Source organism: Hemibagrus wyckioides, linkage group LG17 (genome assembly GCF_019097595.1).
Source record: "Hemibagrus wyckioides isolate EC202008001 linkage group LG17, SWU_Hwy_1.0, whole genome shotgun sequence".
Classification (NCBI taxonomy): domain Eukaryota; kingdom Metazoa; phylum Chordata; class Actinopteri; order Siluriformes; family Bagridae; genus Hemibagrus; species Hemibagrus wyckioides.
The window spans coordinates 4,623,729-4,637,977 of record NC_080726.1 but is presented as its reverse complement, the minus strand read 5'-3'; the positions used below and the strand labels follow the sequence as shown (position 1 = coordinate 4,637,977).

Sequence of the window (14,249 nt, the reverse complement as noted above, 5' to 3'; positions counted from 1 at the left end):
ATGATTGCAGCTCCAGACACTGCAGAAGAAAATGGAATGTACAAATTTAAATACTACTATACACCGATCAGGCATAACATTATGACCACTGACAGATGAAGTGAATAACACTGATGATCTCCTCATCATGGCACCTGTTAGTGGGTGGGATATATTAGACAGTAAGGGAACATTTTGTCCTCAAAGTTGATGTTAGAAGCAGGAAAAATGGACAAGTGTAAGGATTTGAGCGAGTTTGACGAAGGCCCAAATTGTGATGTCTAGACCACTGGATCAGAGCATCTCCAAAACTGCAGCTCTTGTGGGGTGTTCCCGGTCTGCAATGGTCAGTATCTATCAAAAGTGGTCCAAGGAAGGAACATTGGTGAACCTGTGACAGGGTCATGTGCGGTCAAGGCTCATTGATGCATGTGGGGAGCGAAGGCTGGCCCGTGTGATCCGATCCAACAGACGAGCTAAGTTAATGCTGGTTCTGATAGAACGGGGTCAGAATACACAGTGCATGACGGGTCAGAGCTGTTTTGGTATCAGAAGGGGGACCAACACAATATTAGGCAGGTGGTCATAATGTTATGCCTAGTCAGTGAATATGTACAGTCTAATAATAGTAGGCCATGGGGTTTTCTTTAGATGTTAGCTGATGCACCATAATTGTCAAGACTTCCCTGATGTGTGTGTGTGTGTGTGTATGTGTATGTGTGTGTGTGTGTGTTTTAGGGAAGGACGCGAGCAGCTCTACTGGATAATCTCCATGACGAGCTGCACAGACAGACCCAGGCCACAATGGGAGTGGGATCGTCCACAGGAGAGGACAAACTGGAGAACGGAGGCCATGGCGGTCTGCTGGAGTCCTTTAAGGTGAGTCTGAATTATTACACTAACCCTTTAAAGGTGCGGTGTGTAACTCTGACACCAGGATCATTTAATCTCATGCTCTCAAAGGAAACGTAGGAAAATTGTTGTTTGTTTTTATTTATCTGGCTCCTGAAATTAGGCTTTGAGTTACATTTTTTCAAGCCCTGAAATAGGCTCCGCCCCCAGCCAGATCATTGTGTCATGTTTATATACTCTGTACAGGGGTATGGCTTAATGGTTAGTATGCTTGCCTCGTACCTTCGGGGTCAGGGGTTCAGTTTCTGCCTCCGCTGTGTGTGTGAGTGTGTGTGTGTGTGTGTGTGTTTGTGTGTGTGTGTGTGTGGAGTTTGAAGTTTCTCCCCTTGCTGTGAGGGTGTCCTCTGGGTTCTCTGGTTTCCTCCTCAGTCCAAAGTAGGCTGATTGGCATCTCTAAATTGTTCTTTGGTGTGTGTGTGTGTGTGTGTGTGTGTGATCAACAATAACACTGCTCTCTGTGTGTGTGTGTTGAGGGGTGTTAATGTTGTGTGTGTCATCAACAATAACACTGCTGTGTGTGTGTGTGTGTGATCAACAATAACACTGCTGTGTGTGTGCGTGTGATCAACAATAACACTGCTCTGTGTGTGTGTGTGTGTTGAGGGGTGTTAAGGTGTGTGTCATCAACGATAACACTACTGTATGTGTGTGTGTGTGTGTGTGTATGTGCTTAATCATCAGTGTGTGTGTGTGTTTGTGTGTTGAGGAGTGTTCATGTTTTGTGTGTGTTTGTGATCAACAATAACATTGCTGTGTGTGTGTGTGTGTGTGTGTGTGTGTGAAATGTATCATCAACAATAACACTGCAGTGTGTGTGAGTGAGTGTGTGTGTGTGTGAGAGAGAGAAAGAGAGAGAAAGAGAGAGAGAGAGATTGTGCCCTGTGAATGAAATTCAGTAAATTCAGTAACACACAACAGTAAGTAAGCCATTTTTATTTCATGTTAAATGACTTTCTCTCAAATACTTTGTTGCCCCCTTGTGGTAAAAGCTGGTATAACATGCTAATTGTTGTCTAAATGTCGAGCTGGTTTAAACATTCAGTTTTAAATTTTAATGTTATAGTCTCTGCTTTTATATATAGCATTACTTCATACATTAAAAATGTTTCGTAAGATGTTATTTATGGATTTTTATTAAATATATATGTTATATTTTAAAACTGGATTCAAAATCACACTTGACCTGAACAGTTTACTTCAGTATCAGAAAACTTTTACTCAGCTTCTGCACTGAGATTTTTGTCACAAAAATAGATTCTAGTGTGGGAATATAGGAACAAAATAAAACCGGATGTATAATCAGGTAACCATGGCAACCGTAAAATGTAAAATTGTGCGCATGTCAATTCTTGAGCTGTAGATGTTAATAGGAAATTTCTGCAGAGCAACACTGTGACTTTGTGTGCACGTGTGTGTGTGTGTGTGTGTGTGTGTGGCTGTTTGCAGGCAGTGTGCAGGTGTGTGTCGGGTATTACACAATCCCACATTGCTCACGCCGTGTTGATTTGTGTAGCAGCCTTCACTGTCTTCTACTACATCCCGCTGACACAGACGCCCGATGCTTGACCCTACATCACTACATACACATCACAATACATGCCACTTGTTTATGAGCATGGCATTGTTGTTGTTGTTGTTGTTGTTGTCTATATTTGACCATTGCAAATGATCCCTGTGCACCATGAAGTGTTCAGGAAGTAATGCTGATATGATTGAGAAGTGAGAATGTGGTCACTAACAAAAAAGAAAAAAGTAAGAATGAGGTGGGAATAAAGTCATTTTCTAACCAGAGGACATTGTGTTGTATCTGTTCCACATCATAATTGTACGTCATTGCGGTTATCGTCAGTGTTTATGGCTCCCCCTGGTGGCCGGATTTGGTAGTGACGTGACCTTCGCTTGTCAAGACTCACATTGTTTATGAAACAGAGATTTTTCAAATGTACAAAAGTCCTGAAATGTGTTCTGCGAAGAGTTTTGGGCAGTTTGTGTTGTCTTGTTGAAGGGAAACGTGTTTGTGGGCAGTTTAATGTTGTTAAATGATAATCTGAAAGAAAGAAGAAAATATCATATTCGGGAGAAGTTTGTCAAAATTGTGACTTATCTGATTGATTATGTTGATTATTATAAATTATTCTACTATTTTGAAAGACTGTTTTTGACTTTTGTTGAACTTTTGAATAGTCAGAATTCAGACTTTTTTCACAAAGTGCTGAATTATCCCTTCAAAATTCTGACTCATCCCGAATCTTGGACTTACATTAAAATTTAGATTCATGTCAAAATTTTTCAAAATGTTAACTAAAAATGTTGAAATTTTAACTTTAAATATTGAATTTTGACTTATCATAAACCCCTGGCTAGTCTCAAGATTATGGCGCATTATCTGAAAAAATTGTATTTATTTACTTTTTTTTATTTTAAAATAGTGAATTCTGACTTTTTATCTCAAAGTTCTGACTATTTTTTCTGACTTCTTATAATCAAGATTCTGACTAACTCTAAAAATTCTGACTTATTATTCCAAAACTTTGACATACATTCTAATCTGGACTTGTCTGTGAAAATGCTTAGATATTATCTGAAAACGTTGAGATTTATTATCTCTGACACTATCTGACAGTATTCTGACTTTAGACGTACTTTATAATTTAGATTCATGTCAAAATTTTTAAAATGTTAACTAAAAATGTTGAAATTTGAACTTTGAACATTGAATTGTAAAACATTCTGACTTCTTATCATAAACCTTTGACTAGTCTCAAGATTATGGCGTAGTGTCTCAAAATACTGTATTTATTTACTTTTCTATTGTAATATAGTGAATTCTGACTTAATATCTAAAATAAGTAAAATAAGTTCCGACTTATTTTCTAAAAAAATAAAATAAAATTCCGACTAACTGTCCAAAAATTCCGACTTATTATTCAAAAAACTTTAAGTTGCATTAAAATCTGGACTTTTTATGCAAAAATGCTTAAGATATTATCTGAAAACTTTGGGATTTATTATTTCAAAAAATTTAGACTCATCTTAATATTCTGACATGTCAAAATTGAGAAAATATGTAACTAATATTTTTGGCATTTTACTTTTATTTAAAAATGGTGAATTCTAGCTTTGTATATCAAAATTCTGATTTATTTTCTAAAAAAACTTCTTATTCCAAACCTTTGACTTACATTCAAATCTTTCAATGTAACTGAAAACGTTTATGGTAGACTTACATGCTTACGTATTATCTGAAATTTATTATCTCAGATTTGCCTGACTATCTCAAAGTTATGATCCTGGCCACTACTTCATTCAGTTTAAGGAATTAATGAACTGACTTCAGACTTTATTCTTTATTAAAAATGCTACTGGCTACTGTGAACTAAAACCATCCCTGTTTTATTTCTCTCTCTCTCTCTCTCTCTCTCTCTCTCTCTCTCAGAGGGCCATGCGGGTGAGGAGTCACTCCATGGAGACGATGGTTGGTTCTCACAAGCACAAAGCTGCAGGAGGAGGAGTACCATCCAGTATGAGTGGAGGAGGGCTTCCTCAGAGCAGTGCTGAGTGCACAAAGAGTACCTTCACGGTGAGAGAGAGAGAGAGAGAGAGAGAGAGAGTATAACTTTGATTCATTCCAACAGATCCATCTGACTGAACTGATTAACAATAACACTGTTACTTCCTGTTCATCCAGCATGATTTAATGACATATTTTCCCAGAATAAAATCAAACCCTGAGATCACCCCTGAGCTGAGAATCAAACCCATGACACTGGGGTTTAGTAGCAGACTCATCCCCACTGCACTGTTCTACCAGACATGTTTAATTCCCTGAATCGAACACTGTAGTTATACTGTAGCTCACATCAACACCAACATCCTGCTGAGATTTCACACTCATTTGGTTGCATTTATGTAAAATATACGTAATATTGTTTCTTAAATCTGACTGACCACATTGCTTTTTTTTTTTCATCGTCAGAACAATGCTGCTTTTTAAAAATTCAATCTAATCTACAAGAATCGCTAGTTATATTTCCACTCTTGTTATTGAAAGTTTTCTGGTTAACCTGCTAGGCTAGTTAGCAGTCTAGCATCTGTTTGCACCATGGACACGGGCTATGGTATGTGTTATTAGTTTATGAGGTTAAGAGTGTGGTATAAAGAACCACACTGTGATAGGGTAGCTTAAATAATGCAGAATGCCTATTAGAGAAATTTATTTAGTCATTGTCCAGTGCTGATGATCAAACACAGTTAGCTAGCTAGTCTAACTTGGCCACCGCATTGCACCAAGATCTGGGATTGCAGCCCTTTCCAGTGCCCTGTCTTATAATGGATATCTGACCTGATATTATCTCAAAATTCTGACTGTTATCACAAAATTCTGATTTATTATCTCATAATTTAGACTAACCTTAAAATTTTTCAAAAATTTGTCAAAACAGCAACCCTCCACAGTTATCGAACACAATAGAAATAGCCAGGATTAATTGTTTAATTGATTAACCCTGATGAACCCTGGTTCAGATTTGCATTATTAGCTTGTCTTAGCAGTGATATCTGACCGGAGTGTGATTGTGTGCGTAGCCTCCAGTGCTGTCGGCTAAATCTCCTATGAAGAGTCCAGTTAAACGCCGCTCAGGCTTGTTTCCCAGACTGCACTCGAGCACAGAGAGCCCTACTGAGAGACTTCCAGGACGCAGGTTACAAACAACACTAACTCTCTCACATACATGGAAGAAAAAACACTTTATTATCATATTTGGCAGCAGAATTAATGATAATTTATGAGTCAAAAGATAATAACAGTCAAAATAGTGACTCAGTTATTATCTTTAAACAAAATATTGACCTTTAACTTTGATCTTTGACCTACGAGCTAAGAATTCTGACTGTTATCACGAAATTCTCATTTATTATCTCATATTTTAGACTAATCTCGAAATTCTGATTTGTCAAAATTTTGAAAATGTTCAAAGTTTGACTTTTTATTCAAAAATAGTGAATATAAAAGAAATAAAATTCTTACTTCTCAAAACTTATGACTTCTAAATCACAACCTTCTGAATAGTCTCAAGATTCTGATTTATTATCTCAGAATTTCGACTAATGTTAAAATTCTGATTTGCCAAAATTTTGAAAATGTTTAAAGTTTGACTTTTTATGTTAAAACAATAAATCTAAATCTAAAATATTTTTTTATAAGTCAAAATAAAATAAATAAATACAATTTTTACTTCTCAAAATGTATAACTCAATGTTTATTATCTCAAAGTTTAGACTAATCTTAAAATTCCATCAAAAAATTGAGTAAAAGTTTTATTTTGGAAAATTCAAATACTTTGAAAATACTATTTTAAAATAGAAAAATTTTGGCTTGAAGTATTTTTGAAAAAATGTGAAAAATAATTTCTCTCAAGATTATGGCTTTAGAGCTCATCTTATTATGACAAAATTTTGCCTTTTATTTAAATATTTCCTTTTTATGTTAAAGTGCTTCCTTATTATCTGAACATTTTTGAGATTTATTATTTCAAATTTGTTTGACTGTCTCAGTTATCATCCTGGCCACTAATTCTTAATCCATGAAAAAATAAATGCAGTGATTTCAGTCTACCATCAGGACCATTTCTACGTATTTCCATTTCTAAATTATTATCTTTATTATTACTATTATAATTCAAAGAAATGCTGTAGTAAATCAACTTAGTATTCGTTAAAGCGTGGAAAAAAGGCACCGTCAGTTTATCCAGCAGTATTTAAGTGCTCAATTTAACAACAAATAATCTTTTCTGAATTATCTATCCATTTAGAAAATTTTGCTTTCTTTCACAGCGATCACAAAGCAGCAGATGTATTCCCACACTCCCAGGAAGTAAGGTCCGAGACTTCATCTAATCCAAGCTCACCAGAGATCTGCCCCAACAAGGAAAGGTGAGTATTGCTGCACTTATTTGGTTTGACTTTATAATCTATCGGGTGTTTGAGTGATTAATTCTCCGCTATGTTTCGTCTTCTCTCTGCTTTGTGTTGTCCAGACCTTTTGTGAAGCTGAAGGAGTGCAGCAGCCGGAGCAACATCTCCCGCTCGTCATCTAGCACCAGCAGCTTCAGCAGCACGGCTGGAGAGGGAGATGGCCTGGAGGAGCTTGACCTGGTCAGACATTAAACACACCTCAATTCAGTTTAATTCAATTCAATTCACTTCAATTTTATCTGTATAACACTTTTAACAGTGGACACTGTCTGAAAGCAGCTTTACAGAACATAAGAAATATAATACAAGTTCAAGACTTATACTTAAATTTATTTATATTAATCCGTAATGAGCAAACCTGAGGCGACTGTGGTGAGAGAAAACTCCCTTATATGGCTTCTGTGAAGATTCTCAGTCATCCAGGGGTGGTTATCTAGAAGTTGAGTCATTGTCAACTGTACTAGTTAGAATCAAAATGTTTCACTACTGATCCTTTATATCATCAGGCCATGGATACAGCACAAACACATACACACACCCAGACACATCCAGAGTGACTGTTCTAAGATCCACTTCTCTTTTTCTTTCTCAGACAGGAAAAGTCAAATTTCACCTAAGTCAAACCTGAAGTTTCATTCTGACGAGCTGTGCCATATGACTACAGTGAGTAAATCGGCCGGTGAGGGCTCATTGAACACTTCTGCTAACTTTGGGGTAATGTGTGAGCTGCATTCTGTCTCCTGTCTGTTTCAGGGGCATTGAGAGAGACGGTAGAAACTGCAGAGAGAAAGCAGGTAATTGTTTTTCCTGACTTCCCTCTAATACAGATTTGTTTTTCATCCACGTTCATAATTGTAAGCGTCCAGTTTATAATGTACCCCTACTGTAGGGTCACTTTGTAGGTATAATTACTCCGACTTCTGCAGGTAGAAAATTTATCCAGGGAAAAAGACTGATGTCCTGAGATGAGTACAGTCCTCCAAACAAATTATCTCATCGGCTGTGTTTCTGTAGTCTTCCATTTCTCTTGATGAGCACAGAAACAGTCTATAATCAGTACATCTTTGGCCTGTATCACTTGTCAATTCCACCCCACACCACTAAGGTTCCCCATGACCAGAACACTTGGCTACTTGGCCATTTCCCAGTGCTCTGAATTCTCATCTGGTTGTCATCGAGTGCTGCAGGAATGAGCCCAAAAACCTGGAAATCAATGAGCATTGTGCTGAAGTCAAGGGCTTTTTTTAAATAAATTCTTAAAAATGATATCAAGCTCAAGATTTTTATATCTATGAAATAATATATATCAATAAAATATTTTTGTCTGAAGTACGTGATGTGAACAAGAGGCTAAACGAGACTACAGAGGTTGTCAGAGACGTTAAAAATCATCACACCGAACAGGAAACTCATCTACTGCTGCAGCCTGGTTGTGTTTATGTTAATAAACTGATTCAGATTTATCCACAGAAAAAGCTGAGTGGACTCAGATCAAAAAACATGATGTTTTTTAACTAAAGAATAAAAGAGTTGAGCAGCATGGTGACTTAGTGGTTAGCACTGTTACCTCCCAGCAAGAAGGTCCTGGGTTGGAATCCTGGGGTTGAACAGGCAGTGGCCTTTCTGTGTGGAGTTTGCATGTTCTCTGTGTGGGGGGTACTCCGGTTTCCTTCCACAGTCTAAAAACATGCACATTAGGTTGATTGGTAATTCTAAATTGCCCATAGGTGTGAGTGGTTGTCTGTCTATATGTGTGGCCCTGCGATGGACTGGTAACCTGTGCTGGAATAGGCTCCAGCAGATCCCCATGACCCTAATTAGGAATAAAGTGGGTTTAGAGGATGGATGGATGGATGAATGAAAGAGTTGAAGCTTGTTGGAGTCAGTTAGTTTGTAGTCTTTATAACTTTGGCTTCTTATTTCTGCTGATAATATTCAGGTTTCAGCCTTCATAAACAGGGTGTGAAATGTCAGGATGTAATAGTTTAGTGGCTAAGGTGTTGGATTATTTATCAGAAGGTTGTGAGTTCAAATCCCAGAGCTGCCTCTTCCATGTTTTTGTTTATCAAGATAATCCTCACAAACAAACACGTTTATGAAGGTTGAAACCTGAATACAATCAGCAGAAGCAAGAAGCTAAAGTTATAAAGACTATAAATGAACTCCACACACACACACACACACATCTTTAACGTGAGCACCACTAAGCTTCAACTCTTTCACTCTATATTTAAAAAGCATCATGCTCCCTGATCAGGATCCACTCAGCTCTTTCTGGACCCCTGAGCAAGGCCCTTAACTCTCAATTGCTCAGTTGTATAAAATGAGTTAAGATGTAAGTTACTCTGGATAAGGGTTTCATGTTATGGCCAAATGCCATTTGAACAATCCAAAACCCAGTGGAAAAATACTATGTTTTTTTGTTGGAGGGAATCAGGCTGATGATCAGTTTCAGATCATCCAGCAAACATACCTCATCCCTGCAGCTCTGTATAACTTCCTTATTTATTCACTATTTAAGGCATTTAAGGAGTTTTTGTTCAATTTTCAGGTTCAATATACTTCTGTATTGCCACCTTTGGTTATTCCACCTTACCAATTCCTATTGTTTTGATTACAGTACAATGGATTACATTAATGTGACTTTTATCTTAAATGTACTTGCTTAAATGATCGAACACGGAACTATTTAATAAACTAAGAACTCAGGAAGTAGTTTTGTTTTGTTCATTATCGTCATTTTTTTCTCATTCCTAGGCAGCGTAGCTTAACTGGAGCCAAGAGACTTTCTGTCAAAGCGAGAAGGGACCATCTGCTGTACGCAACGCAACCACCTTCATCACTGCTGTCCAACACACACCTTTATAACCTACACACACACACACAAACACGTACGTGCGGCCGACGGCAAGATGCCAAAGCAAGTCTTAAGGAGAGAAGGCCGTCATGGAGACTGTTTCGATCCTGTGATGTGGTCAAAGTTGCTTCTCATCACACAGGTAGCAGATAACGTGCAAAAAAAAATCATAATAATAATAATTTGCATAATAACAAATCAAATCAGTGCCACCAGTTTTTGATACGTCAACGATACATTCAAGAAGAGGCATGTGATGTACGTGTCGTATTTCTTTGATAACGTGACAGTGGCTTCGTTTTTTTTTAGTTCATTGTGATGATGACGTGTGTGATACGTAATAACGAAAAACACAAGATACACGGTACAGCAGAGTTAAGAGTCTGTTCCAAGCCATAATGCAGATTCACTTCATTTATTATTATTATTAATTGTACTTGTATTGTATAGCCCTGCCTTACTGGTAAATAGAGTATGAGAGAGAGTGTGTGTGTGTGTGTGTGTGTGTGCGTGGTGGTCTGGGAAAACCCTTCATACGATGAAATGTTACTACACTGAAAACTACAATCACTAAATGCTTGCTTCCTTTGATACGGCACATACACTATGTTGCCATAAGTTTTGGGACGTCTGCCTTTACATGAACATAAATGTAATATGGAGTCGTCCTGCCCTTTGCAGCTATAACAGCTTCAACTCTTCTGGTCGGCTTTCCACAAGGTTTAGGAGTGTGTTTATGGGAATTTTTGACCGTTCCACAAGAAGTGTATTTGTGAGGTCAGGAACTGATGATGGACGAGAAGGTCTGGCTCACAGTCTCCGCTCTAATTCATCCCAAAGGTGTTCTATCAGGTTGAGGTCAGTTCCTCCACATCAAACTCACTCATCCATGTCTTTATGGACCTTGCTTTGGTCACTGGTGTGCAGTCATGTTGGAACAGGAAGGGGTCATCCCCAAACTGTTCACACAAAGTTGGAAGCATATAATTGTCCAAAATGTCTTCATATGAAGCTGAAGTATTAAGAGTTCCTTTCACTGGAACTAAGGGGCCAAGCCCAAACCCTGAAAAACAACACCTGAATCCAAAAATTTAGAGGGGTGTCCCAAAACTTTTGGCAATATAGTGTAGCTAAAAAAAACCTGATCAAAGTCTGACGTTCCTTTGGCTAGCAAGGTTTCAGATGTCGCTAGGTTGTGTATTCTTACAGGTTTCTAACCTAACATGATCTTTGATTAATTAAAAATTAAAAACAAAAGTCTTATCCATATATTTCTCCAAGCCTGCTTTTGGGAGAACAGAGCAAAAAATAAGGAGTTAATATGATCCGTATAGTTGGTTAGTTAGCTAATGTTAGCTGACTGTAGCAAGGAATTAGCCACACCAGTCAGAGTTTGATGTTGGTTAACTGAAACAAATTAGTCTAGCAGTTTGTTAGTAAGCTAGCTAATATTAGGTAACGTTAGCTAAATTAGCTGATATTTTACATTATGTTTATGCTAGCTAGCTAGCTAATCAACATTAAGAGCTAAAAGAGATTTTTAAGCTATTGAAATGTATGAATACAAACTAATGACTAGCTATGCTAAAGCACAATTAGCAAACTGGTAATCAATGAGCTGTGCTAGTCAGACGTTAATGCTTGCGATCTAAAATAAAATAAATAAAGTAAATTTGCCAATATTTTGTTAGGATGCCAAGTTAGCTAGCTAATCACCAAGAAAATATCCTATCTTGATTATTATCATGTAGCATTTTCCTTACTAATCTCTTGTAAAGAAAAGGTTTAACTGTTATTAGGTTGAAAGTATTTGTTTGTTTCTTAGCAAACATGATCTTTGCAGGAAAAAAAAGTCTAAATTAAAAAGTGAATACAAAAATTTTGAACTTTCTAAACATTTTTGGAGAAATACATGTTTAGCTTTTCGAAGTAGTAACATTAGCTACATGGCTAACTAAGAACAGCTGCACAACAGCTAAATTAGCTGATATTTTCTATGGGGTTTATGCTACCTAGATAAACAACATTGGGGATTTTTTTTTTTTTAGCAATTAAAGCCATAAATACAATTTTAACATTGAATAAAAGGTCAAACCACAATTTACAATTAATTACAAGTAGCTAACTTACAATTTATCAGCTAGCTAAGGGCAGCTACGCCAGACAGATGGAGAAATATATGTATAGTTTCTTGAAGTAGTGCTGCCTAAGTTTGCTAAAAACGCAAAACAACAACAAGACATGACATTTATGAAATTCTAAAGCGTAGATATTTTTCTATATTTTTCCCCCGAAGCGTGTGATGAGTTTTCCTCGACCACCACGTACAAATTTTTGCTAACATGCTACTTTCTTGCCGTTCAGTCTTCACAGTTCCACCACTGTCTGTGACCAAGCTAGCAGAATTTGTCAAAGGCTAATCATCTGGAACAGATATATACGATAGACGTACGCTGCCAAATGTTCTTTAAACGTTCAGAACAAGCCCGATTTGAATGACTGAATATTGAATCTTTAATGCCATGTTACTGATTCTGACGGACGGAAGGCAAACTTAATGTAACAGTATATATAAAATATTATTCTTGGATCATTTTTAATTAACAAAGTACAAGCAGCCAAACACTACAGCACAGGTTTTTGGGTTTTTTGTTTTTTTTTGTTTTAGCATAACCTACTGGTACAACACAAAAGGATTGCTAATTTGGCTGGACGACAATTTTCTTCAGTTCAGGAACTAAGACAGCCTCACTGATTCAAGTGAAATAGCTTAACAGTGAGTTTAGCGCTATGAATATTTCCTCAAAACTTACTAAATTTCTTGTTCCGTTTGCTACAAGCTAGTTTGCTATCTTTGTGGATGTGTGCTAGCAATTTTACCTCAGTTCAACGTAATTAGCTCACTTCACTCAACTACAACTGAATCATTTTTACTCAGAACAAAGTATATTCAGATATCTAACAAAACTTTTTAAATAGCGGAATAACTAAATAACAAATTGGTTAATTTTTCAGCTCTAATAATATAAATATTATTAAAAAAAACAAAACAACCACAAGTGTGAAAGAAGATGCAAGAAAACACCTTTGCTAGCTTATATTAGCTAACTAATCAACACCTATGCTAAAAAATCCAGCTAGCCTGGCCGATCTGATTAAACAATTTGTAAGGGAAAAAGCAGCTAATATGATTCCTTTAGTTCTGAGATACAGATGCTATCTGTATCTCAGATTAAATGCTAATCATCTGTATCTCAGATCAAAATTACAGCCAGCTTCTTACAGGTAGCTAACTGTAGCCAAACTAGCTAATTAGCAAGGAATTAGCCACAGTAGTCAAAGCTTCATGTTGTTTAACTGTAGCTAATTTCCCTAGCAGTTAACAAAGCTAACAGAGATTTATTTTTAAGCTAATAAAATCAACAAATACTATTAATATTACAGCAAAACATCTAACCACAGCCTTTTATACCAATTTTAAGGCACGATGTTTGCTAAGAATATCTAGTCAAATGTAAACTATAGCAAAATTAGCTAATATTTACTGGTAGTATGCTGTGCTAGCTAGCTAACCATCACAAACCTCTAACAGAGAGTGTGTGAGTGTGACGGAGGAGTGTGTGTGTGTGTGTTTGTGTGTGTGTGTTTCAGAGCTGAAAATATCCCACCTCGATTCTTATCCTGCCTTATTCTTTCCTCTAGAAAATAAGAATCTTATTTTGTCTCTGTTTTATTGACCCCTTGACTTGAATTGTACATATGCCAAAAATATAGTTCCAGCACTACGGTACTTTGTTTATATGTAAAAACAAACAAACAAACGTGATGTGTAAATGTTTTTTATTTCTATAAAGAGCAAGCAAAAATAAAGCACTTTCTGACCCGTGTGAGAAAGCGGAAGGTGTGAAGGAACTGGTGTACGGCGTGTACGGTGTAACACTTTAACTGTAGCGAGCGCTACACGTGTGTGGAGTAGCATTGCTACTGCTCAGGAGATTTAGTTTGATACTGACCTAATTTATTGCTTTTCATGTCTGTAAAATAGAACTGCTGAGTAAAACCGAGACGTAAAGAACTGCAGCTCATTTCAAGATTATTCCTGTATATGTATATTTGGTTATGTACTGTGCCATTGAGAATTTATTATGAAATAAAATGTTGTATTTTGTGTCTAATGCGTCGTCCTTTCAGTCATAACGAGGTCAAGGAATTCATGCATGCATCCACATCATTATACACTGACCAGGCATACGATTATGACCACCTCCCTAATATTGTGTTGGTCCCCCTTTTGCTGCCAAGACACAAAAAACTGTGATGCACTGTGTATTCTGACACCTTTCTATCAGAACCAGCATTAACTTCAACTTCAACAATTTGAGCAACAGTGGCTCGTCTGTCTTCGCTCCCTACGTGCATCAATGAGCCTTGACCGCCCATGACCCTGTCTCCGGTTCACCACTGTTCCTTCCTTGGACCACTTTTGATAGATACTGACCACTGCAGACCGGGAACACCCCACAAGAGC

The 14,249-nt window shown here is 37.1% G+C and overlaps 1 protein-coding gene across 16 annotated transcripts in view; it reads left to right on the top strand.

Annotated features, from left to right (window-relative positions):
* Window positions 1-13,891, top strand: part of rap1gap2a (RAP1 GTPase activating protein 2a) — a 131,618-nt gene extending 117,727 nt beyond the window's left edge. For 14 of the 16 annotated variants that reach the window (XM_058413573.1, XM_058413572.1, XM_058413574.1 and 11 more), the window contains 8 exons: window positions 718-858; window positions 4,328-4,471; window positions 5,476-5,591; window positions 6,724-6,822; window positions 6,927-7,044; window positions 7,457-7,527; window positions 7,618-7,658; window positions 9,622-13,891. In XM_058413573.1, the coding sequence (XP_058269556.1) occupies window positions 718-858; window positions 4,328-4,471; window positions 5,476-5,591; window positions 6,724-6,822; window positions 6,927-7,044; window positions 7,457-7,492 (654 nt within the window). In that variant the 3' untranslated portion in view covers window positions 7,493-7,527; window positions 7,618-7,658; window positions 9,622-13,891. Of the gene's footprint in view, window positions 1-717; window positions 859-2,337; window positions 3,006-4,327; window positions 4,472-5,475; window positions 5,592-6,723; window positions 6,823-6,926; window positions 7,045-7,456; window positions 7,528-7,617; window positions 7,659-9,621 lie in introns of those variants that run through there. The other 2 variants (XM_058413580.1, XM_058413581.1) reach the window with 2 other exon arrangements.
* The last annotated feature ends 358 nt before the right edge of the window (window positions 13,892-14,249 follow it).